Source organism: Salminus brasiliensis, chromosome 10, assembly GCF_030463535.1.
Source record: "Salminus brasiliensis chromosome 10, fSalBra1.hap2, whole genome shotgun sequence".
Classification (NCBI taxonomy): domain Eukaryota; kingdom Metazoa; phylum Chordata; class Actinopteri; order Characiformes; family Bryconidae; genus Salminus; species Salminus brasiliensis.
This window is the reverse complement of record NC_132887.1, coordinates 15167077-15191886: the sequence shown is the minus strand read 5'-3', so window position 1 is coordinate 15191886 and position 24810 is coordinate 15167077. Positions and strand designations below refer to the sequence as shown.

The following is a 24810-nucleotide window of genomic DNA, read 5'->3' as shown; positions in this document are numbered from 1 at the left end:
CATTGAAAATAAAATGTGAACACTTATCACGACCCCAGGACAGGCAAGGGTGGGAAAGTGTGTGTGTGTTTAGTGAGTGCAGTGAAATTGATACTGTTCAAAAGTTTTCAATTGTTGTCTTCAATTATAGAAAACTAATTATACATATATTATATATTATGCTACAGTTAGTTCTGACCCTGCGTGTTTTTGGCTGAGAGATGTTCTAGAAGTGGCAGTATTGCACGACTATCATGACCCAAGTATTACTCCGCCACATACAAGTGTAACCTAGCAATTACGCCAGCACTTACAAAACATAAACACCAGTCATAACAAAGCAGCAATGTTCTAAATATACAAGTAAAAGACGATGAACATATACAAACATATATGAACATATTAGTCAACATATTTTATGTTTCAGTGGGAGAGTTTCAAGGCAAAAACCCTTGGACCAAAAACCACAAAGGCTTGTCTTGCATCTAGATGATACCCAAGATTTTTAGGAAAATATTCTGTGGACTGATGGGTGAAAGGCAAAACCTTTTGGAAGACATGCGTACCATTACATCTGGTGTAAAGCAAACACCACATTCCACTGTAAGAAGCTCATACCAACAGTCAAACGTGGTGGTGATAGTTTGATGGTCTGGGGCTGATTTGCTGCTCTCTATCCAGAAAGCTTATATGAGGATGTCAGCCTGTCAGTTCGTGACCTAAAGCTCAAGTGCAGTTGGGTTATGCAGCAGGACAATGAGCAAGTCCATCACTTAGTGGCTCAAAAGAAACATGGCATATGGCTTCAGAGTGGCTAAGTCAAGTCCTGCTTTAAATGCCCTTGATATGCTATGGCAAAACCTTAAAATGGGCAGTTCAGGAAAAACCACCAGTGTAGAATTTAACTGAATCTAAGATTTACATTAGAATTAAACAGGCACATTGCTGCATCTTTAAGACTGAAGTGTATGAATGGGCTCTATTCTGATTGGCTGATTGGCACTGTAATACTGCTAAGAACTTCAGTGTTTAACGGGCAGAGCTTAACTGCTGCTGGCTGTGTTGGAGGGATGACGGTGAATGACAATATTATTATAAAATGACAGAAATAGAGAGAGAGAATATTTAAGAATGTTAGGGTTAGGAAATATTGTTGTCATTGTTTAGTTAGAGGACCACCCCCATGTATACACACACACAGTAACATGACTAACACTTGCTAACACCTCCCCCTTCTGCCCCTCTTGCTCTTTCTCTCTCACACACACACACACACACACACACACACACACACTACCACCACCACTACTACCACCGGTTTAAACACATACACACCACTTGCCTTGTACCTCCTACATCACCTCACACCTCCTGATCCAACAGAGACACAGACCCACTCACAACACAACACCCATTATCAGGGCCATCGTCTGTGTGTGTGTGTGTGTGTGTGTGTGTGTGTGTGTGTGTGTGTGTGTGTGTGTGTGTGTGTGAGAGAGAGAGAGAGAGAGAGAGAGAGAGAGAGAGAGAGACTATGTCTGCTGTGCCAGGGCTTCAATACAAAGCACTCAGTGTTAGAGCTGATGTGCTCTCTCTCGCTCTCTGTCTTTCTCTTTCTACCCCATAATATCTGTCCTTCTTTCTTTCTCTCTTCCTACTCTCTCTCTCTCTTTCTCTCTCTCTCTATTACCCCACCCTCTCTTTCTCTCTCTCTCTCTCTCTCTCTCTCTCTCTCTCTTTCTCTCTTTCCCTTGGTCTTTCTCTCTCTCATTTTTGTCCCTCTGTTTGTATCTCCATTCTATCTCTCTCTATGCCTCAATGTTGCCCTCCTCAATTTCACTGTTCTCCCTCTCTTTTTTCTTTATAGGCATGTGTGTGTGTGTGTGTGTGTATGTGTGTGCCAGATGGCTGCTTATGATGAAATGGGATTTAAAAATGGGAGACATTCCACAGGGGAGAGATGCAACAAGCTCTAAGTCCTGTAGAGCAGGATGCAGGCTGTGAGATCACACTGTGGCCTGGCCTCTGAAAGAGCTGATCCTGATCTGAGGCCAGCCGACTAACTCTCATCCACACACATACACATACACACAATCAGCATTAGCACACAATAAAGGCCACAGCCTCTGCTTCTGTCTAATAAATCACCCCATTCTCAACAGATCCCTGCGCAACTTCTGAGTGAGCGATTGATTCTGGTCCATGAAAAAGGAAAGAAAGAAAGAAAATGCTGTTTGTCAAGAGAGACAGTCACTCAGTCTTCATACGGCATGAATTATTGAAAGGGGATGGTGGAGAAGGATGAGACAGGGAAAGAGAAACAGAAGGATGACAGGAGGTGTAGGAGCAGCTGAGGAGACATCACAGAAATGGACAGAAAGAGAGAGAGAGAGAGAGAGAGAAACAAACTGCGGCAGCTTGCTGTCTATCTACTGGATTCTGCTTTTCCAACATGGCTTTTCTTTCTTTTTATGTGGCTGTGTGCCATGTTCCCCATTTGCTACTGCTTTCGCTCTTTAAAAGAGCTCACGGTCCAGTAGTGGATTGCTCTAAGGCCGGCCATATGTGTGTATGTTTTTTGGAATGGGTGTAAACATGAGCACATCTGTGGCAGACAAACCAATTCTGTGTTATTCTTTAATTCAAGCGGACCTTTATTTTGTTTCTGCTGTATTTCTCTTTGTTGAGGCTTCTGAAGGTCAAGGTGAGAGCTCTTACTACATTGAACCTCCTAACCTTTTTTAATGATTTTACTCATACAAACACAGGACTCACAGTTATTTATCCAAACAAATACTCACTTACAGGTCCTCTGAATGATAAAGCACTATTTTATTAGCAGCTTCCTTAAATCAAATTCTTCACTCTGATAAAAGTTCACCCAAATGTAATTAATCGGTCAAGACATGTTGGGTGTTTAAAGTTCTGTAGTTGAGCACTGGAGGTCAATGCTAATTGTTGGGGTATGAGCCATTACTTGTTAGCTGTGTTAGTTTCACAGCTTCAGTGCAAAAAGTAAACAAAAAGTCTTGGACGGTTGATGACACTGTGGTAGTAGTTGGGATCAGCTTTGTTTATGGTGGTTGTCTTGTTTGGCTGTGTGTTGTGGTGGGCATCAGTAGTGTTGGGAGAGTGGAGGTGAGAAGGATTTCTGTGGTGTTTGTGAAATCCTGTGGTTTGTTCAGTGGGGATTCGCTTAATTACATTGCTGATGCAGAGCTCCCCACTGTAACACTCTCACTCTCCCAACACATTTCCACAAATATAACTGTTATTGTGTAACACAACAAAAACAGTTCATTAAAAATTGGCTGTTTTGGCATTTTAGTTAAAGATTGGGGAGTGAGCAAAAGCCATGTTTACCATGTTTATATGGAGTTATGTATAATTCAAATTTGAGAGAAGGACCACGCCCAAACTTCTCTTCTCCATCATTACGCACCCTATTCCCCATTATGCTCCCCTCCGCTCCTCCTTCTCTTTCAACTCATGATTGGTCTTTGCTCAGCAAGGGTCTTGTCAGCTGAGAAACTCCCAGAACTTCTCTGGGTTCTCCTTCCTTGCCCCAGCCCACAGTGAGTGTGTTCCGCACTTTTTATAAAATAAAATAAAATGTATAAAATATTTATAGAGTGTGTGTGTGTGTGTGTGTGTGTATATATATATATATATATATATATATATATATATATATAATCATCATTAACAAACATGTCTTTTTTTCTTTCTTTTATGGTGTACAGACCAGCTAAAGTGCTCCAAAATTACTTGAAATACAACGTTTTTACATTGAATTCTGTTCAAAGTTATGGGTCTTTCTGTGTTCTGTTTTGTGAAGTTACTGTTTTGGAGCACTTTTCTGATTTACAGGCCTTAATTCTTTTTTTTTTGGGGGGGGGGTTGGGTGCGCAAAACTGTCTGTGGGGGGAGGCAGGTACATAGGAATTTACTGGCTTTTTTGGCCTCACAAAAACAACAAATTCAGTTTTTGGAGCTTAGTTAGAGGAGTGAGTTGGGGAGTGATCAGTATTTTTGTGAAGCTCAAATTAAATTATATTTTTTAATTAAATGCGACTTTACAATATATAGAAAAGTTGGGACTCCTAATAACAATGCAAAACACCAGGCTCTGTCAGGCCCAGAAAAGGGTATATTCACTAAATACTGAAAAACATCTATTTTATTTAGTTGGTGAAGCTTGTGTATAGATATATTTCTGTGTGTGTCTGTGCACAACCTCCCCACCCTGAGTATCCTTCTCTCTTTCCTGGTCGAGTTTGGATGGAGTACACTCTTCCTGGCTAAACCCAGATGAGCAATTAGACTGGAGGGCTGTGGCTAAAGCAGCTAAAGCATGCACGAGGCTAAAGACATGAGGAGCAGCTGGCCAGCAGCAGGAGCAGCAGCAGTGGTACAGCAACCTTGGAGAAGAGCTCAGACCCTGACATGTACTTTAATATGTGGAGAGACAGAAGCGCAGGGATGCTCATTATCGATCCGCAACCGCCGCTTCTTTCCCTCCTCTTAAGTTAGATGTTGCCATAACAACACTTGAAAGGCGCAATTTTGGCGATCGGGGGCGTTCGGAAGCTGCTCTCTCTCTCGGGGCAGCCCCACCGATATGTGTGGGGGCTGGGGAGGGGGAGGGGTTTATACTGAGCCGTCAGTGTATAAGACAGGGCTTTTGGAGTTATTGGACGTAATAGCAGAAACAGCGAAATGGTGTATTTTCTTAGGGAGGTCCTGATGATCATAATGATCTGTTTATGTTTAGAGGGATTTCGTTTTGATCTTCGAGTCTCAGATTTGGAAGTGGATTAGAGAGTTTGGAAAGGAAGTGTGTGCGTGTGTGCCAGCGTACATTTGAGGGCTGGAAGGCTCGAAGACAGCCAGCTGGTCAAATATCTGTTTTGAGTTGTTTTTTTCCCCCCAAAGCTATAGCTGAAGAGATGAGAGCTTTTTTTCCATAGGCCTATCACAGGCCTGTCAGGCAGTATGTTCCCCAAAACTAACAGAAGGGTGCACTGCTGTGTACAATCCACTAGATGGCACACTTTCATCCTGAGCACAAGCACAGAGATTGGGGGGGAGCTGGTTGATAAGGACTTTTGACACAAACACACATATACACTTGTGCACCTATGTGTTCGTCAGCAGCCTGTACTTTGCTAGTTTTTCCCTTCGTAAAAGTCTAATTTAACAATAATTCTCAACTAAGAGCCCTGTTGGTTTAGGCGAAGTCAACAGCGAGTGTGAGGTGGGGATTCGGACCCTGGAGAGAAGGAACGTGGGAGCAGATGGATATATTGTTGTCAGCAGTTCGGATGGAGCCCATTATACCATATGCATAATTCACAAATACAAATATGGCTGTTGACAAGAGCAAAAGCATATAATTTACAAGTCTGTGTGGTGGGGCTAAATTCAGGACTGGGAATTGGTTAGGAGATTAATTAACAAAGCATCCCCCCACCCCGCTTTCCTCATCAGCAGCATTTCACCGCCACTGCCCTGATGATTTCTGCACCGTGGAGACCCACGTACACAATTCAGCCCGAAATTATGGCTTTGATGCACTTTAGCATATTTTTGCACAGATAGAGCAATCCCCCGTTGAGGGAGGTTGTGGGTGTTTTTTTCTGAACCCAAACAACACCAGAAAAGTAAAATGGTGCAGAGGGTGCAGAGCGCAGTGTTAGCAGGAGTGACAGACTTAGGGCTGGACGGTTTTGATAAGATTCAGTACAATACCTAATTACATTAGTGGTGTATTTGAATTATGCAAAGGTGTATTTTTTATTTAATATGCTTTATGGAACAGGGAATGTACTTTTTCTGTATGTTTAATATATTTGAAAGCAATAGGTTTTAATCATGCTCTAAATATCTACAAATTTCAATTTTTTATTTGTTAAATGTATTTACTGATAATAAAATATAATATAATACAAAGGTAATAATGCAGTAAAGCCTATCAAGTTGTGTGAAATATATTTGATATGTTAATATATTATATAACATTATAATCTATATTAATAGCAGCATGATCATAATATATTCCAAATATTTTGTGTGTGTAAAAAGGACATAGTTAAATCTACTTTACTGCACACTACACAATACATACATTTAAGATGTATTTAATCATAGCTTAATTACCATGTACATTTGATAATGTGAGGCCTCATATGTTTAGTATGTGTTGACATTTGTATAAAGGGATAAAAAAATATTACATTTTAAACTGTGCATTTGTAAAGTAAAAATTGTCACTAAAAAAAAAGTGAATGACACTAAATCATTCAGACAAAATCTGGATTCAAACCCTAGCTCACATGATACCATTACTTTCTTCAAAATCAGAAATTCCTGTTACTTTTGTATTGTATTTATGTCTGCTTTCAACTGTTATAATGTGTTATACCTTATTGCCAAGATTAATGGCTTTAGAGCATGTGCTTAGGTGCCTAAAACCTCTACACTGTACTGTATATACCCACATACTGTATGTACACATAGTCAGTAAACCAAGACAGTATATGCATTGTTAAAGTGTATGATAGAATAGTACATCACAATACAGGAGTACATTGACCATAGAAACAAGATTTTACACCACCACTGCCGCCATGTTAGTTATTCCTACTGGAGCAAAAAATGTTTTTTTTTGCTCTGTCTATGTAGTGGGACTTTTTCCACTGAGGAGATTTATCACATGACCTAGAAAGGACCCTGATTGGCCCAAGAGCTGTTTATGATCTAAAATCCTGAACTTGACCTGCCCTGGAGCAGGTTAGGTGTGCAGGACGAGTTGCCATGGTGATAGATCCACCATCTAAAGACATAAAATCCTGGGTTAGATCCAACTAAGCTAGAAGTTAACTGGCTAAGCAAGAAATCCCACTTCATGAGACTGAATTGCTTTGTTCTGTTTGCTTTTAAAATTGTGAAAGGAAACTTACATAGTAGTGTATATTTATCCAGGCAGGAAATAGACTTCTCAAAAGGAGATTACTATTTATTTTGTTTAAACGGTTCTCTCAAAGCATGTTGATGCACCCAGCTAATACATACACTGCAGTTGCTAGTTATTATTATTATTACCCCTGATAATATTATATCATTATCAGTACCCCAAACTGTATCAATACCTCAATTTTGTATTTTTGCTCCAAAAATGTATCAATAACCCAAAACATGTGATATTATCCCAATATGGTATTGATTCCTCAAAAATGTATCAGTACTGTATTCAATCAATAATGTATCAAAAATGTATCAATACCCCAAAGTTTTAAATATTTTTCTAATGTTTAAGTTATATTTTAGTACCTCAATGTTGTATCAGTACCCCAAAATCATTATGGCTATGCAATAACAGTATAAGAAATTATATTATTATTTATATTATTTATATTAGTATTTTGAAGAGTGTGTAGCTCTAGTGTACATAGATCTCTCTACTGTGCTGCTGTGGATTACCCCCCCCCCATCCCCCCGCCCCCCAACCAAGGGTTTCTTTACATGACCATGTGTGTGAACCTGCTCATGGTTAATGTCTGTCTCTCTTTGTCTCTCTGCCTCCTCGTATCTCTCATTCCCTCACACCCCCCCCCCCCCCCCCTTCTAAAAGTGTATTTCCCAGTAGCTAGGCAGTAGGGCTGCGGTATTAGCATGTTTGCCTTGAAGAAAGCACTGTGGGGCTTTGGGAAAGTTTACTCATATGAGTTGAAAGCGGTGAGGGGCGGGAGGGGGTGGTGCTCTAATTGTGAGCAAATACTCCCATGGCTTTGAGGCAGAGCAAGAAAGAGAGTGAGGGAAAGGCAGATAGAGAGAGATAGATAGAGGTAGAACGCTGTAACAGGACGTACAGGCCCTCTTCATCTGTGTCTGTGTCCCCACGTCCACTCGCCTTTTCTCTTCAATAGCAGTCATGATGGCATTTTAATGCAGTGATGTAATGTTGGCTTTGTGCAGTCGGAGCTGAGGAGGGGAGCGCTCCTCTCCTCCGTAGCGGATGGCAGGCAGAGCGTTGTGTCGTTGTCTTTCTCTCCTGTTGTTTCACTGGCTCTGCTCCAGGATGCTGGACAGGCCTCCACAGCAACGGACAGCTCTCGAGAAAAAGAAAGAGAGAAAAATCTGCTCGCCCAGTTTCCATTTTGTGTTCTCTCTTACTGCTGCTGTCGTTTTCTTTTTTCCTGTCACAGTGAACCCCACAAAAATAGAAGCACACACACACACACACACACACAGATATGCACATCTCACATATTTTAAATGTAACAAAACAAATACTATTATTTCATTGTAGCTGTTCTCTGTGGCTCTGGGGTTGCCAGGTGAGCAGGTTTTGTTTAGCTGGCCTTTGGTGGAGAAATGGTTTTTTCGTAAAACAGCAAGACCTTGTAAAAGGAGCATGGAACAGCCATGATGACCTAGAATCATAAAGTGGTCAGTTTTTATGAACAAACAAAAAATAAACAGCACATTCGACATATTTATGGAAATACCACAATTCAAAGGTGCATTCCGCTACTTAAAGTTGAACCCATTGCTGACACAGATGTGAAAATCCACACACTGACAGCTTGTCTTGTGCCTGTAAAGAAATAATGCCAATAGAATAGGACAGTCGGGAGTAGATCAACATGAACTATTGGTACCATGCCTAATGCCTAGTGTGGGCTAGAGGGGTTTAGAGGGCCAATGAGCTGTGGAGCAGTGTTCTCTGGAATGATGGTGCTCCAACCAGTATTTCTGGGATGAGTTGGGGAAATGGGGATGAGGTAGAGTGGTGATCATCCAACATCCTGACCTCACTAATGCTTTTGTCGCTGAATGCAATCCAGTCCTCACCGCAATGCTCCAAAATCTCCAAAATCTCCAAAAATCTAATAGAAAGCCTTCTCTGTAAAAGAGACAGTTGCTCCAACAATGCTGGATGAACTTGAATGAACTTGAACATGAATGAGCATTATCCCAATACTTTTGACCATATTGTGTACACTTGTATCAGATCTTAAAATTTGCTGTCAGAGAGCTAATAGATGTCTGCACTGTTTACATCACGCAGAATGATGGGGGAAGAGGAAAGGCTCATCATACCCATCCACAAGATATATTGTGGCAATGGTAAAAATCAAAGCCTAAAGCTGTAGCCATCTTTTTTAGTGACAGTCATCTGTTGAGGTGTTTGCCAGTTTACATGAAATGCTACTATGAATGAAATGCATGTAATAGTGCATTATTATTATTGTTATTATTATTATTATTATTATTATTATTAATAATAATAATAATAATAATATATTATTTTGGATTCATTTTCCAACCTAAACCAGTTTGTTTTCAGTTTCTGCTTGTATTCCATGGCTTGGGGCTTTGATTACACCACAAATGAGTCAGAAATACATGTGCAGAACTGGCTTTAGTGGTTAAACACCTAAGTTAGGATCTATACATCCTAATTTCAGACTGAAACAGTACAGTATACACTGGTGATGCTGGGGGAGGATGTGTCTCGGCTAGTCTGAGTGTGTGTGTATGTGTGTGTGATGTTCCCTTGCTCTGCTGTTGTAGAAAGCCCAAGGGAATTCCTGTCTCACCTGCTGTTTTGAGGGAGTCTAGAGAAACAGTTGCACGGTCCCCAGAGGAGCGGAGAGATATAGCATTAAACGAGTGTGCTCTCTCCATCATCACATCTCATGATGGGCCCGTCGCATTCAGCCCTACCTGCTGCATGTTCTCCTGTCACAAATCCTTAGAGAAAAGAAACAAACAAAAAAAGCGGACAGATTTTATTTTCTATTTACTAACTGCATTACACATTTCACTGACTGCTTTCTTCTGTAGCCGTGACTGTAGCTGTTTTTTTGTTTTTTTTTATCATGCTGCACACACTATTGCAGAATTACTTCTAGGAGCCTCTTTAGGATCTTTCTCTTTTACCTGATCTGTTGTAATGTAGCGTATTTGACACATTAATGTAGTGAAAAAAAGGTGGCAAAAATATTTGGATGGATGGGTGTGGTTGGTTATTTAAATAATCAAGTTTTTGGAGTGTGACATATATTTTAAAGTTAGAGGACGTCCATATAATGTAGTTTGTTTATCAATTAAAGTGTTTTTTCCTAGGGCTTGATTTAATTGGGGTGCTGTCCTCTTTTAAAACTACCATCCCTTCATGCTATACCCTTTTGATTAATGTGACATCACTTGTCTGAAATCGATATTTTTCATTTGTCTTGGATGTATTTGCAGTCCCTCAGGGCAGGGCAAACATGCTACGATCATTGGAAGGCATGTAGGCATCTACAGAACAGGTGCTGATGTAGAATCAGTAGAGTAACCAGATTTAAAAGTCATAAGTCTATTGAACACATGGTTTTTACTTTGTTCCATACACTCTCTTTCACATTATATATATGGACAAAAGTATGAAGACACCCACACATTAAAATAGCTTTTTTGACATCCCTGAAATCCATTAGTATGGAAGTGGTCCCCATTTTGCAGCTAGACCAGCTTCTACTTTTCTGGGAGTGTGAAGTGTGTCTGTCTGTTTTTGTGTGGTTACCCTTATGTTGGACTAGAGGGTCTGGCTTGGTGGTTCCTCAGCGGTTCCTAAACGCTTCTTAATAATACCACTTATAGTTGATGATGGAATCTAGGAGGGGGAGAAATTTCACAAAGTAACTTGCAATGGTGGCATCCTATTATAGAACCATTCTCAAATTCAGTGATTTTTTTTAGAATGACCCATTCTTTTACTGCATGGCTAGATGGTATATGTATATATTTCTACTAGATACTAGGGTCAAATATCAGTCCCAGTGCCAACACAATTAGCTGGGTCAGGTATGGGATAATTAGGCCTGTTATTTAAATTATATCTGTTGTTTACTTGCATAATATGCAATGTATTCTCTGTAATAGGTAAAATTGATGAATTCTGAGCATAACTTGTAAAGCATCTGTTTGCAAACTTGTTTTGACACATGCTTTTTTACTAAATGTCAGTATATTCCAAATATTCTGCCATTTTAAAAGCCACAGCTTTGCTGTTTGTGTTTTTTCAGTGATAGATAGAGTATATATATAGCTAAATATGCCATACTTTATGTTCATATTTTAGAACAAAATATGAACAGAAATATAGTATGCGTTTGCTGAATTTAAAATATTTATTGGTTATTTGACCAAGGATGCACACTTTTTTGCATTTGAATGCATTTGATCATAAACACATATACACCCAATGCTTTTGATGCCATCATTCATGTACCCCCCCACAAACAATGTTTTTCCTGCAATTTGACCACTGCCTTAAACCAACAGTCCAAGTCAAAAACCATTTGGGGGACCTTTTTTTTAGATTAAAATTTTGCAGCATGAATGATATTGAAGATCTTCTGTCAGCAAGAACCACTCACAGCCATTCCAGCATCCTCCCCACCCCCACACTGTCCCCCTACCCCTCCACAGCATCTCTCCCAGCTCCTTTAAGGAGAGAGACGCACTCTGTGCATTTCAGCTCTACAATTAAAGTGAAAGGGCCGTGGTGTGGGGCAGAGACTTGCGGTGGCCGGCACTGCGCCATTCATCACCGGGCTTTTTACATTGACCTTGACACCCACTTCATTAGAATAAAGATTGTCTAGCATTTAGGTTACATTGTTCCCCTGCGCCCAGACCCCATGCAAATTCCCACTCAGGCAGAGCAGGAGCGAGTCTGTCAGAGGTCATCTGCATTAAATGATTGTGGCTATTTTCTGACCGCTTCTTTTCATTCGACTCGTCCCAGCTCCTGTCCCTGATCCACAGAACAGGAGCACTGCAACCGTGTCATGCTGCCCCAGAGACTCACAGCTCCAAGCCAGTGTTAGCAGAGGATAGCCAGGAGAGCCAGGCCAGCCCATTTGGCCAAAGGAATGTAGTAATGAAGGAACTATGTTGAGGGACACTGGGAAAGTGGAAAGAACTGAGGATTGAAAGCCTTTTTTCTCTCAACTTCCCTTTCCTCCAGGCAGACTTTGTGTATTTGTTGGTTTGTTATTGTTTGGAAAACAGAGGAGAGGAAATGCTGCTCTTTCCTTCCACCTTACTTTCGTTTTTTTCTCTTGTTCAAGACCCAAATTTATCTCCATTATTATCCCATCAGTCAGCGGCAGACAGGCCAGCACCGCAGAGAAAACTCTCACAAGGAAAAGGCTTCCTCCACCATTCTGTACTACGGGCATAATTAGAATTAAATTATTAATGAGGGATAGTTAAAAAAGATTGTTTTATGATTCCCTATTAGTGAATTTGCTATTCATTTTAATATTTGTCATTTGATTTATATGGTGGATAATGCAATATAGACCCAATTAACAATGCATGGCCTATGTAATATGATTTTCAGTTAATGCAAATGGAATAAGCTGGAAGAAAGCAAGCGATTCGAATTCCCAAATGTAATTTACTCGACCGGTTCTGCCTATTTTAAATGACATTGCATGTTTTAATTTTCCCTTTTTTTCAAAGGTTGCAAATTTATACTCATCAAGCCTGGCTGCCATTCATTTACATGGGAAATTGCTTCAAAGTTTTAATATCTGTCGCTTTCACACCTATTTGCGAGAGCAGTGCAGTCAGAGAGGCGTTTCTAGAGCGCTCTGCCAGCATTTTACCAAATCATTTTTGTAAATATCCAAAGTTGCGCTGTTTCACTGGGCTGCGGTGCTTAGCGAGCGAGAGCAGCAGGCCAAATACTCCATCCTGGCATGGTTATCCAGGCTTTAGAGTGGTGCGGAGCAGGGTCCAGGCCGAGGATTCTCCGCCTCTTAAAACACTGTGCTCTTGGCTGATTGCATTGTTTCCTGTGTTTGTCCGCTGAAGTAAAGTGCCACGCTCAGAGCAGAGAGGGGGCAGCGGAGGGCCGGGCGCTAAGACTCGCTCTCCAGCACAATCCCTCCTCCCTGAACCCACAGCTGAGCTCCAGGCCCTGGGCCCCGGATAAAAAGCGCCTTTGTTCGCCATTCAATGGCATTAGGCATGGGCTTCCTATGGGGGTCACCATCAAGCCTTGTGCAAAGGCAGAAGGAGAAACTGAGGGAAAAGACTCAGAAAACAACAATTCCATGCCATCAACAATATATATCATCACATATATGTAGCACTGCCATAGTGGCTTTTAGCAGCAGGAGTACAACTGAATTCACTCATAAAATTCTTTAAGCGAAGAAAATCGCCTTTAGTCCCACACATCTAAGGAGGAGCCATAACGGCAACAAGGACATCCAGCATTTTCTCTTTTTTTTCCATGTGATAAATCATCCCTGCTTTAAGCCTGCTGCTTCGGTCTCTCTGTGTGTTTTAAGCTATCACTGGGCTGACTGGGCACCTCTTTGTTTATTGATCCTCTTGAATTTCTCATTACCTCTTTGGAAATCTGACTAATGCATCCTCTTTAGGCACAGGGCGAAGGAGGGGAGCAAATGTCTTAAATTCCTCCATCCTCCATATTGTTTTTCTTTCGGACAGTCCGCCGTTATAGCAGGGAGCAAGTTCCCAGGGTTCCTCGCAGCGCTAGACTCATTGTATGGGCCTATAACCTCCTACTCTTTGCACAACCACTTCTTGTTTCCTGAAAGATGCCATTGTTTATGCAATTTGTTGCCACTGAATGTGTTTTTTACAATCTAAAGTTGATTTTGTCCCCTTTGAAAGCTCCTCCAACATGAGGTCTGGAAAAGCTGGTGGAAATTCTCCTGGGTCTCGAGCTGACCTCTCAGTGACTGGCCACCTTGTTCTAAACACACAGAGGCGAGAGAGGGATGAAAAAAGAGGAGTAAAAAAAGTGTTTGACTCAAGCCTCAATGTGAGCCTTCTATACCAGTTGTAAAATGGCTTATTCTTCTAGTCACCATGGTGACAATTAACAGTGTTTCAAGGCCTTTTGTTCCAGGCCAGTCCGAGCAGTTTTTTTTCCCCTCCCTTATTCGAGGCGAAGTGATTTTTCACTGAAAAAAAAGAAAAAACAACAACAACCCACCACTGAAGCACGGAAGCAACCCATTTCACATAAACAGCGTAGGAATCGCTTCCAAATGGAAGCTTTACATCGTTTTGACCCTCCTTTAAAAGTGGACATGTAGCTGTTCTACTTCCTGGTCTTTCAAGCCGTGAGCTCAGCCATCATTGAGAGGCCTTCTGCTCTCTCTGCTCAGCTGCATCCCGCTTCCATCAATGGGCCTGTTCTCCCCAAGACCCCCCTCTGTTCCCTCTCTCCCTCCCTCCATCTCTCCCTTCCCTTCCACAGTCTACTGCAGACATCAAGGGTGTTGGCAAGATATGAAAAGGCCCCGAACTGATTAAGTAATTATCAGTTTTCCCAGCTTCTTTTGCTTTGGATCTGTATCATGAAAGCATATCAAATTCCATATTTTGTACCTTAGAGTCAATTTGTAGCTCATCATCTCCCACTCCAGCTTCTCACGTGCTTTTCGCAAGTGCTTCCCCCTTTTCCTCATGCTAAACGTTTAATATGGCAGCTTCGGTGCATCATCAGACGAGCTCTAAATTACTTTTTTCCTCTCCATAGATTCATTTTCAGGGCAAAATAGAAATGGTACTGCTCACCTTTTGATTTAAAGCCAGCGCGCAGTGCGTGTGGTTTAAATGTCTGAGCATTGGAAGCAGTGATGGGATTTCTTTTTCCGTGCTTTCGTGCTTTTCTCTCTCTCTCTCTCTCTCTCTCTCTCTCCCTCTCTGACGTGTTAGCGTTAGCATAAAATGATTTAAATACACCCCACATCCAACTCATCGGTTCATGGAGTCTTACTTCTGTTGTCTCAACATGTTACAAAGACTGAACAAACTTTAATTTAATGGGTAAGATGAATCTACAAAAATGCATTAAATGAGCTCATGTGTGACTGCGTTTTTGCTGACATTTCCAGTCTTTTATGTTAATATGCCAAGTGAATTAAAATTATTACTGCTTGTTGATATTTCATCTATTTTAATGACTGTCTTTATGCACTGATATATTGAATTTGTTTTGAAAAAACAGCTAATGCTGTCATTTAATCACCCATGGAACAGGCATTAAGGTCAGTCGCTTTTTAAAAAGGGCCGGAGAAACTATACAAGTTAGATACACACTGAAACACTGAGCTGTGAATTGCAAGAGTTTTTCAGTCACGTGTTCAATCCAGTTCCCATACAGCATTCTATGTGTGCTAGGTCGGCCTGCCCTAAGCTCACATTTAAACCTCTGTGCTGCCCCTTTGGCCTAATCGTTTCCCTTCAATGCCCACAATTACACACATTCCTGTAATGTTAGGTTAGCCCTGGAGTCTAAGGTTAAGTATACTAATAGGCCTGTATGCAGAGCAGGAGGAAAGACACTAAAGGGCTGAATGGTGGTCATGCACTCAGCCGAGCTTAACCAAAGCTCTCCATGCCGTAATTCTCACCTTCTGCATTCTAATCAACCTGCCAGTCTCTCCTCCTCTTCCTCCTCGACTGCTTTCCTTCTTCATCAATAACCTGCTGTTTATTTTTAATGAAAAGGAAACTCTTAAAATCAATATTCGCTGTCAACAAACAAATTGCGTAACCCCCTTTACTTTTAAGAGGAGTGTCTTTACTTTGGCGGCCACTATTAAAAACTGAAAGGGATGGATGGCTTAAAAGGATGTGTGATACCATCTCCATCAAAACCAGCGACAATGAAAAATGAATCCTGGCCTGATGACAGCGAGAAGAGAGGAAAAAACAGAGCGCATTTAAATATTTAAATGTGCCTCTGCCGTAATGATAAATGACAACTGAAAACTAGAATCAAGTAGCTATCGATGCAGAAAATGAAATGGGGAAGAGAGAGAGGGTGAGAGGGAGAAATTAACCAAAAAAGGTGTGAGATTGAACAGCATCAATTTCAGCCCTTACAGTATGCTTGTCTGCCATTTAACTGAAAATGTCACTTGTTAAAATCATATCAAATCCGCTCTTTCCTGCTTTGCATGGGAATTACTGTGTGACCTCTCATAAATTTTGCTCAAGATTATGTACTCAAATATGATCTGAAGTACTCACACTTAAATATTCATTTGATTTGGCGTATGGGTTCACTCCTAGGCACAACACAGGGCCTGCAGACATTGTGTGGCCTGTGTAGCTTTGCAGCACTGCAGGGGTGTAATGGCATGTTTGTAGCATGTTTATTGATGAACTGATGTCATGAAGTCATGTAGAGTGGGAATTATACATCTAATTTTGGTAACTGTGTGTTTATGTATGTGTTTGTTTATGTGTGTGTGTAGGGGAACAGCGTAGAGATGGCCATGTGGCTCCCTAAGAAGACGCAGCTCCTGGGCTGGGCGGAGAGTCTGAAGAGGAGCAGCACAGAGCTGCCTGCTGACTTTGAGGAGCGCCTCACTGCTCTCAGGGCCAAGTGGGATCAGCTAGAGGTGAAATCTTACTGCAATCTCAGCTTCGTAGTGTGGGCTTGGATTATCATCATTTCATATTCAGAACAACTAAACATAGAGTAAGAGGAAAATTTACATAGAACATGAATAAAATACTTTGAATGTCCAAAAGTATGTAGACATATTTTCATCCAGTTTCTTCTAAAATCACCAATATCAACAGACAAACAACAAATTGTCCTGCCAGCCTTAACTGTTCTAAAAAAAAATTCCTGGATTTGATTGCGTTCAACCACATGAGTTTTAGCGAGGTCTAGTGAGAACTAAAGCTGGATAGTTAGTTCTGTAGCACAAACAACTCAATCTGAAGGTACTTGATGGAGCTCTGTCATCCTAGAGATCTCCACAGTTCCCCTGCTCCGCTGCCCAGGCTTTATATCCCTCTAGCTGACACTTCACATTGAGTATGGTGACCTGAGTGTGTGTGAAAGTATACTTCCACGCTTGCACTGTAAAAGCATACAGGCACTCGTAGATAATGGATGGATATAGATCGTATATGGGAATGTGTGTACAGTTACGTCTGGCTTAAATTGATTTGTATTAGGAGCACTCAGCCAGATTAACATAGGTGTCATTATCTGGAAATCGGAGGAATTCTCGTGGTGAATTTCAGCACCATTTGGTTCCGCTGCACCAATCATTGTTAATTAGAGCCATATTTTAAAAAAATAATCACTGACAGTTGGCAAAATGGCCATATCCAAACTCTGAACGAGGTGTGGGTGTGTGATCATCTGGAGTGTGTTGAGTGGCACGGCGTTAGCGGGAGGAATGAGACGGCAGTGGTGCGGAGAGTTCAATCTGAGCGCTCCTGCTCCCCACGCTGTGCGTTACACCGTCTCAATTGCATATTAAACAAGCCTATCAAGTCAGCCATTGGCATCTGCTGTGCTGACACAAATTGTGAATTAAATGAAATTGATGTCCTCTGTCGTATATATTTATGAAGACAGACCATTCTCTGAAGTATGCTGCTTATGAAGAATTTATGATTGCAAACTGCTCCAGAACAAAATAAAGTGGCAATAAATTCTTTTTTTTTCTCGCAACCTGACCCACCAAGGGCATGGATCTCACCTCATGTCTAGACATTTGTCACACACTGAAAAACACTAGCGAGTCTGTTGATTATCAATATTCACATAAGTAGAAAGAGAAAGAGAGAGAGAGAGAGAGAGAGAGAGAAACAGAGTGACAGAGACAGAGAGGGATGCAGGAAGACAAAGATGATGAAGAACTTAGGTACGTAGTACACTGTTCTCTGTGTATGGTAAGCCTTTTTTGACCTCTCAGCAAAATAGCCATGACTGTGTCTGTTCCTCTGCAGGAATATCATTCATTCATTACAGCTCACTTCTTCATACCGCAGTGGAACTTCATCCTCATGCCTCATTCTCTCATAATAATCTCATAACTTTTTTGCCCTCTCTATCTCACCTTTCACAACTTCTTATCAGCATCTCTGACTCATCATTTTAATGTGCAGTAATATGCACTGAGTTGCCGGTTGCCTACTTGCTTGAAATTACTGACTACAGACCATCTGTTGCTATTTCCCCAACCTGCAATGAAAGGGACCACCATGGGTCCATCACTAGCATTCTCAGTGGAAAGCTAAAGTGTGTTGCACTGGTCTGAGTGGGCAGTGTGGGTTTTTAAACACAGTCTGCAAAGTGTACACTTGCTACCTACAGTGCCTTGTTACACTTTGTAGGTCTTTTTTACCAGGCGCAAATTGTGTTAATTATCCTCTTGCCCGTCAGTTGGCTCAAACCAATAAGTGTCACTGGTGTGTGTAAAAACTCTAGTAGTGCTCTTGTGTCTGATGCCCTGTACCAAGACAACACACACTAACATGCCACTATGTCACTGCGGTGCTGAGAATGGTCCATGCTAATAATATCTGGTCAATGCTGGTGGTCCCATTGCATTGGTAGACTGGGTAGAGGGTGCCTAATATATTAGACAACAACTAATTATATATACCTATAAATAAATCTTTATGATATGTGCAACTTATAAAATGGTCAGTGGTCAGATTCCCAGACTTTGTTGTGCATCTGAGATTAGACTGAAGTTTGCGTGTTGAAAAAACGAGTTCGTAACACCTCGCATTTTGTTTCAGGTGAAAGAGCCCATTCTCATGTAGCCGCTAAAACGCGCTGTCCCTCCGCTGGCCATTGTCTCAGCATTAACATCGCACTGGGACGAGAGGAACACAGATGTGTTAATAAAGCCTGGAGCAGGGAGGGGGCTCAGGGAGACGAGGCCACGACTGAGAGCTTAATTGATGCCGCATGCTGAAATAGCCACTTCATTGCTGAGTCATAATCACATCTGTTTCCATTACAGCTTTCTTACACATGGCACACACAAAGGAAGGACAATTAGAGTCGCCAGTGTGTGTATTAATTGGATAATGGAGTGTTTTGTGCTCGCAATTGCCTTCTCAGTGTTCAGAGTTCAACCTGCACTCTCTCTCCGAAAGTACGATCATTCAGGCAGCTGGGAGAACACACACACACAGACAATGCACATGTATATGTACAGGCGAACACGCAAGGACACACGTGCACACACACACACAGAGCGCATCGCAGGTCTGCTCTCTCACTGTCAGTGGGAGAAAATTGTTCAGCGAGCCCATTTCAAAAATCATCGGTGTGTGTTTTTGTGCCTGATTGTTTGCTATTCAACAAGCATTTCAATGTCTCTCTAAAATGTCACTTTGTGAGTTGAGATTTTAACCCTTTCCATCTCGGCAGATGCAAACCCCTCTTATCTGACGCATATAGCATCTCGCTAATAGCTCTGCAGTCTCATCTGAATTACCTCTGAATCTCTTAATTCAATCCAAGTAAATTAGAGTTAATTACAGTGTTATCTCTTAAAAAGGCAATTCATTAGATTCTAGTTAAGATGTTTAGGTGGACAACAAGTTATCTCTGCAATCCAAATAGGGTAGCATTTATTTTCAGCACACCCGCTGAGCAAATCTATGCAACGCACTACACAGTGACACAAATACACAGTTTTGTATCTCTCACAGTGTGCATTTGCATGAAAATATGTGCTAAGTTGAAGTATATGTAATACATGTAGTGCTGTAAAAAAGTATGATTTCTTTTAGTTTTGTCAGTAAGAGTTCATCTTAAAATGTGAGAGAACATGAGGAAACACAAAACTGTTTAATTAGTATGTAATTTCTTGTAATTCATGTAACAGAATTAAAAACAAGAATGTAGTTTAAACGTAAGACCTGGTTATGCCACCTTTAGTAACCAAATACCTCATATAACTGGAGATATGGTGGCCCGCTCTGCAGAATTGCAGCTACATCAGAATTCAGCTAAATCAGAGGGCAGAATGTCTCTTTCATTCTGTGAACTGCCTGTTGAAAGTCTAGCCTCAGTATCTCAATGGGGTTCAAGTCAGCACCATAATCCAGGTTTATTTGAGCTTCAGATCCCAGGAGAGACATTTTCCCATAGGATTTCCTGTAGATTTTTCAGCGGAGAGCGGAATTCGTGGATCCTTCTATTATCTCAAGTCACTCAGGCTCTTAAGCGTACTACCACCACCATGTTTTGCTGTTGGTAAAGTGTTCTTTTTGGGGTGAAACAGCAGTAGTGTTCGCCTTGCAACTTTTCCATTAATATTGTATTTGCCTGGTGACTTTTAACCATTTCCAGACTATTATAGTATATTTTTTAACATTGGGTGTGCCTTGTTTACTTGATTCCAGTTAGCAAATAAATCTGGTTAATTGGACAATTAAGGGGCAGTTGCTTTTTCACACAGGGATAGCTGGTGTAAGAAAAAAAATCTTTAATTATTTTGTGTTTACTCAGGCAGTCTTTGTCTCATATTATTTTTTTTTGAAGATCTGAAACTAGTGTGACAAATATGCAAAACTAGAAGAGATCAGGAGGAGGGTAAATATTTTTACAGCATTATGTAGAATATTTGTTTGTAGCCATTTATTTAGCTCTTTGTGGGATACAAATGTAGCCCCAGCATGATGGAATACTCCTAGCTGGTCTCAATTAATGAAGCAGTTTTTACTTATACATTTGGGTTTAGATGTAGCCATTGCAGCATTTACCTGTTTACCTACCTAATACAGAAGTCAAAGGAAACTGGTCTCAATGTGTATGTGTAAAATCTGTGTGTGTGTGTGTCCTTGCAGAAGACCCTGGGGGAGCATGTGGAGGTGCGAACGGGGGATCCAGGTTCTCGCGGGCTGCTCTCTCCAGGCACCAGCAGCATGGTGGCTCAGCTGGAGTGTAAGATCAAGGAGCTGAAGAGCTGGCTGAGGGACACCGAGCTCTTCATCTTTAACCTCAGCCTCCGAGCAGACACACAGCATCAGAATCACACACAGGACTCCAGCCATACACAGCAAGACCCCCAGCCAAACTCACAGCACGACCCACAAGCAGACCCGCAGCTGGACCCAGAAGTTGCCAAGCAGCTGGAGCACTTCAAGGTAAAGAGCTGTAGAAAGAAACAGATTACAGCAAACCTGCTGATATCTTATCAGGAGGTCTTTACTGCTAATGCACTGGTCATGCCCTGTTACTATAGACACTGGCTCTACAGGAGCCTGCAGCTAAGCGCACTGAAATAGTCCATCTTCTCACACACACCTCCACTGCTACAGGGCTGGTGCAGTCACCTAGCCGAACTGACTGTATCTGTGTCAGCCTGGCAGAACAGATATCTCTTTTACAGTCCCTTTCCAAAGCATTGCTCTCTGAAAGCCACTTGCTTGACTACACCTTTTCTAGGTATAAACCTTACAGGCCATTAACACTATATGGACAAAAGTATTTGGATTCTTACACGTTACACCTATAGGGGCCTTTGACATCCCATGTAACTTTACATGCAGTTGCTGTGGGACTGAACCACTTCAACTTTTTAATAATACCAATCACAGTTGATGGTGGAATATCTATGAGGGTATACATTTCACAAATTGAGCTATTAGATTACCTCCCTAGAATTCAGTGAACTCTTTAGAACCACACATTCTTTCACTAATGTGTGTAAAGGCAGCCTGCATGGCTAGATATTTGATTTTATATACCTGTGAAAATGGGATTGAATGAAACAACAGGATTTGATGATTAGGTAAGGAGAGGGATCCCAGTACTTAAAACACACAATATTTTACACTATACATCATATAAACACTCAAACATGGTGATGGTAGTGGGGTGGTGTGAGGTTTTGCTGCCTGAGTAACTTGCTCTTACTGTAGACCCCATGAATTCTGCCCATATAGTGTACCATGTTGGGACCATAGCTCAATGTTTTATCTCTCTGATTTGTATGATTTCATTTTCTGACCCTATGTCAGTGGTCAGTTTCTGACCATAGGACCGCTATTGGTTGGACATTTGTGGTTGGCGGACTTGTAATGGATATTTAGTTGTTTTCCTTGTCACATTGGCTCACTTATTTATTTATTTATTTTTTGTCTTAAAAGTGAGCCATCTAAAAGTACTCAAACTGAAGTTTGCTCATCCTAGAAATGGAAAAGTGCCAAAAAGTGGGTTTTACCTTGGAGACAGAGATCTGTACAGATAAACAGCAGTGAAACTTTCATTATAGACAAGTCTGAAGGACAGAACAAAATGCTGCAAACAGTAAATACTGTATTTAAAAGAAAGAGGCAAAACAACTTGAAACGGCTGGCTATCATGTTGTTTGTTGAGCAAGTATGCATCCAGCGTAATAGTCAGTTTAGATGATGATGATCAAAACTGGACTCGGCTCTGACTCACATGAAGCGACTTGTAAACATCACTGCCGTAAGCAGAACAAATATTGTAACGTTTCCATTGTTGTGTCTCAACCGCAGTCAAATCTAATATAATGTTCCTCACACAAAAACACAGAAAACAGGATTATTCGAGTTTTTCTTTTTTAATTTATCTTGTTTCTTCATTTCTTCGTTCGTGTTGTAAAAACATGTATCACCAAAAAATCTGGTGAGACGTGCTGTTGCTCTACAGGTAAGAATGGTTAAATTTTTTTTTTTATAGCTAAATACCATCAATTTTAATGTTCGTTCCTCAGACCAGTTCAGATTCCATCTATGGTAGAGGTTCATGATACAATAGCAGCATTAGTACAGAGGTGGCTAATAAACTGGGAATTTAGTGTAATGCTCAACAGCCCTCAGGCATGTCAGGCATGCAGTCATAGCGCTGGATTCATGCTAAGAATACATACATGTTGTAGCACATAGTGCGTATTGTAGCTACCTCACCCCCCAAAAAAACTCTACAAATAGTAGTGTTTCATTTGAGCTCTGCTACAATAATAAATGCAGGGCAAAGGCACCCGTCAGAGCTCTGACTGAAAATCTATAGGAAATAATTATTTGAGTTAAAATGCTGAGGAACGGCGTGGGGTATTAATCAAGCCGTGTCAAAACACAGGTAGTGGAGTTGATTACATTCCCCCTGCTGAGTGACAAACATAAGAGAAGAAAACTTTTAAATATACGCAGGGTGAAATGAGCAGGGGGAGAAATAGTGCTCTAGAAAGAAGAGTTTGCCTTTGATAAAATGCTGCACAGCCACGGAGGGGTGCATTGATTTTTGGGACCGGGGGAACAGGAAAAAAAATATAATAATGCTGAGATTGGAAATATTGATATACGCGATTTTTATGGACAGTGGCATTGCACTAAATGGAATAAATGGACATTAAATAAGAGGAAGGGGGGCATTTAATGATTCCATATCTGCTCCTTCAGCTTGAAAGCGTGAATGAGTTGAATAGGCAGAGTTGGCATGATGGTAGCTAAGTTGAAAAGCAGCGGCTGGAGAGCTTAGATCCACACTGAAATAGAGCCACTGTTCACTGAGCAATCGCAACACAGAGAGAGAGAGAGAGAGCTGCATTGACAACCATACGTATCCCTCTCCGAAAGCAACAAGCTTTCATCATGCTAGGAATGAGCTACAATTCTAGACAACACTTGACCGTTACATGGTGCCAGCAGTGTAGAAACAGTGCAATCAATGTAGTTAAATTAAGACTGGGCTTCTTCAAAGCAGTGCATCTTACACATGGTCTGGGTCATTGTCTGTGACCACTGGAGCTGACAGGACCACATACCTTACTTGCAATACTGTAAGTGCAACTGTAGCACATGACCTGATGTGAATTGTAGCTCTACCTGGAGTATGTGATAAGGTGCTTTTTTTTTTATATATCTTTTTCACTGGTGTCTAATGACCAGCACTCTCAGACATCATTATAAGAGCCCCTGCTGAGATCTAATTCTGGAATGCCTGTTGCTTTTTTCACATACACATTAATGCCATAAAAAGAGCTTGAGTATATAGCAGGAAACATCAGAGAGCGAGCCACTTCATAATGAATAATGAGTCTAGTCTCTCCTTAAAATGTCATCATAAAAATGTCGGTCTCCATCTGAATAAAAAGCAAGAAGTTCTTGACTTGCTGTGGGGAGGGGGAATCTAAAATTAGACTCTATTGTATCTTAACCTTCTCTGGGCATATAGTTCAAACTAGTTGGCTGCCAAATTCACATCTTTTATTAATAACGACTCCCCTGTAAAAGTGAGTTTTGATGGTACCAAAACCTGAAGGTTGATTTTTTTTTCTGTGAGAGGAATAACTGAGCTATTGCAGCTCCAGGCCCTGCAGCATAAGTATTTTGCTCATTAAAGCTTTACTAATAGGGTGGGGTAGTAAAGATCACTGTAGTCATCACTGTGTCACAGCATCTGCCGTTTCCCCTGATCAGCGTCACTGTGGAAGATATAAGCTTCATGTTATGCTAATGCTCTTTGCATAGGTAATGCGTTCTCTGTATCATTCCCGCTAATAACATCCGTCATTTCTTATCAGCATGTTTATGTGTTGGCTGTCTGACATTCTGAAGATGAACGTTTAAAAATGGACATTTAAGGTCTTTTAGGTAATGAATTCAAATGTCCTGTGTAATGACCAGGGTTTTAATATAGTTATCTGCTTCATAAGCAACTGCACAACAGTTACACCAGCAAGGAAATCCTTGCTTTTCATGTTGCGAGTTCTTGCAGTGCTGTGAAAAAGCCCTTCTTTTAGTTTTCTTTTAGATTTGTCACTGTGAGATACTCAAAGCTTACATATCATTATTAATAACATTGGTTGAATTTAAACTCCTAATACAACTAAGACTTCTGCTAATATGACTGAAACTCCTCCGAATATATCTGAAACACACAGTATTGCTGTGCAACAAGCGAATTTGCAAATTCCGTCACACTCACTAATCACATTTTACTCCAACTAACCAGAAACGCATTGTAGTATGAAGGCA

At 41.0% G+C, this 24810-nt stretch overlaps 1 protein-coding gene across 3 annotated transcripts in view; it reads left to right on the top strand.

The window, feature by feature from the left end:
- Positions 1 to 24810, top strand: part of akap6 (A kinase (PRKA) anchor protein 6) — a 123023-nt gene that overhangs the window by 82191 nt on the left and 16022 nt on the right. For all 3 annotated transcript variants that reach the window (XM_072689392.1, XM_072689390.1, XM_072689391.1), the window contains exons 10-11: positions 16290 to 16436; positions 20650 to 20949. In XM_072689392.1, the coding sequence (XP_072545493.1) occupies positions 16290 to 16436; positions 20650 to 20949 (447 nt within the window). The remainder of the gene's footprint in view (positions 1 to 16289; positions 16437 to 20649; positions 20950 to 24810) is intronic.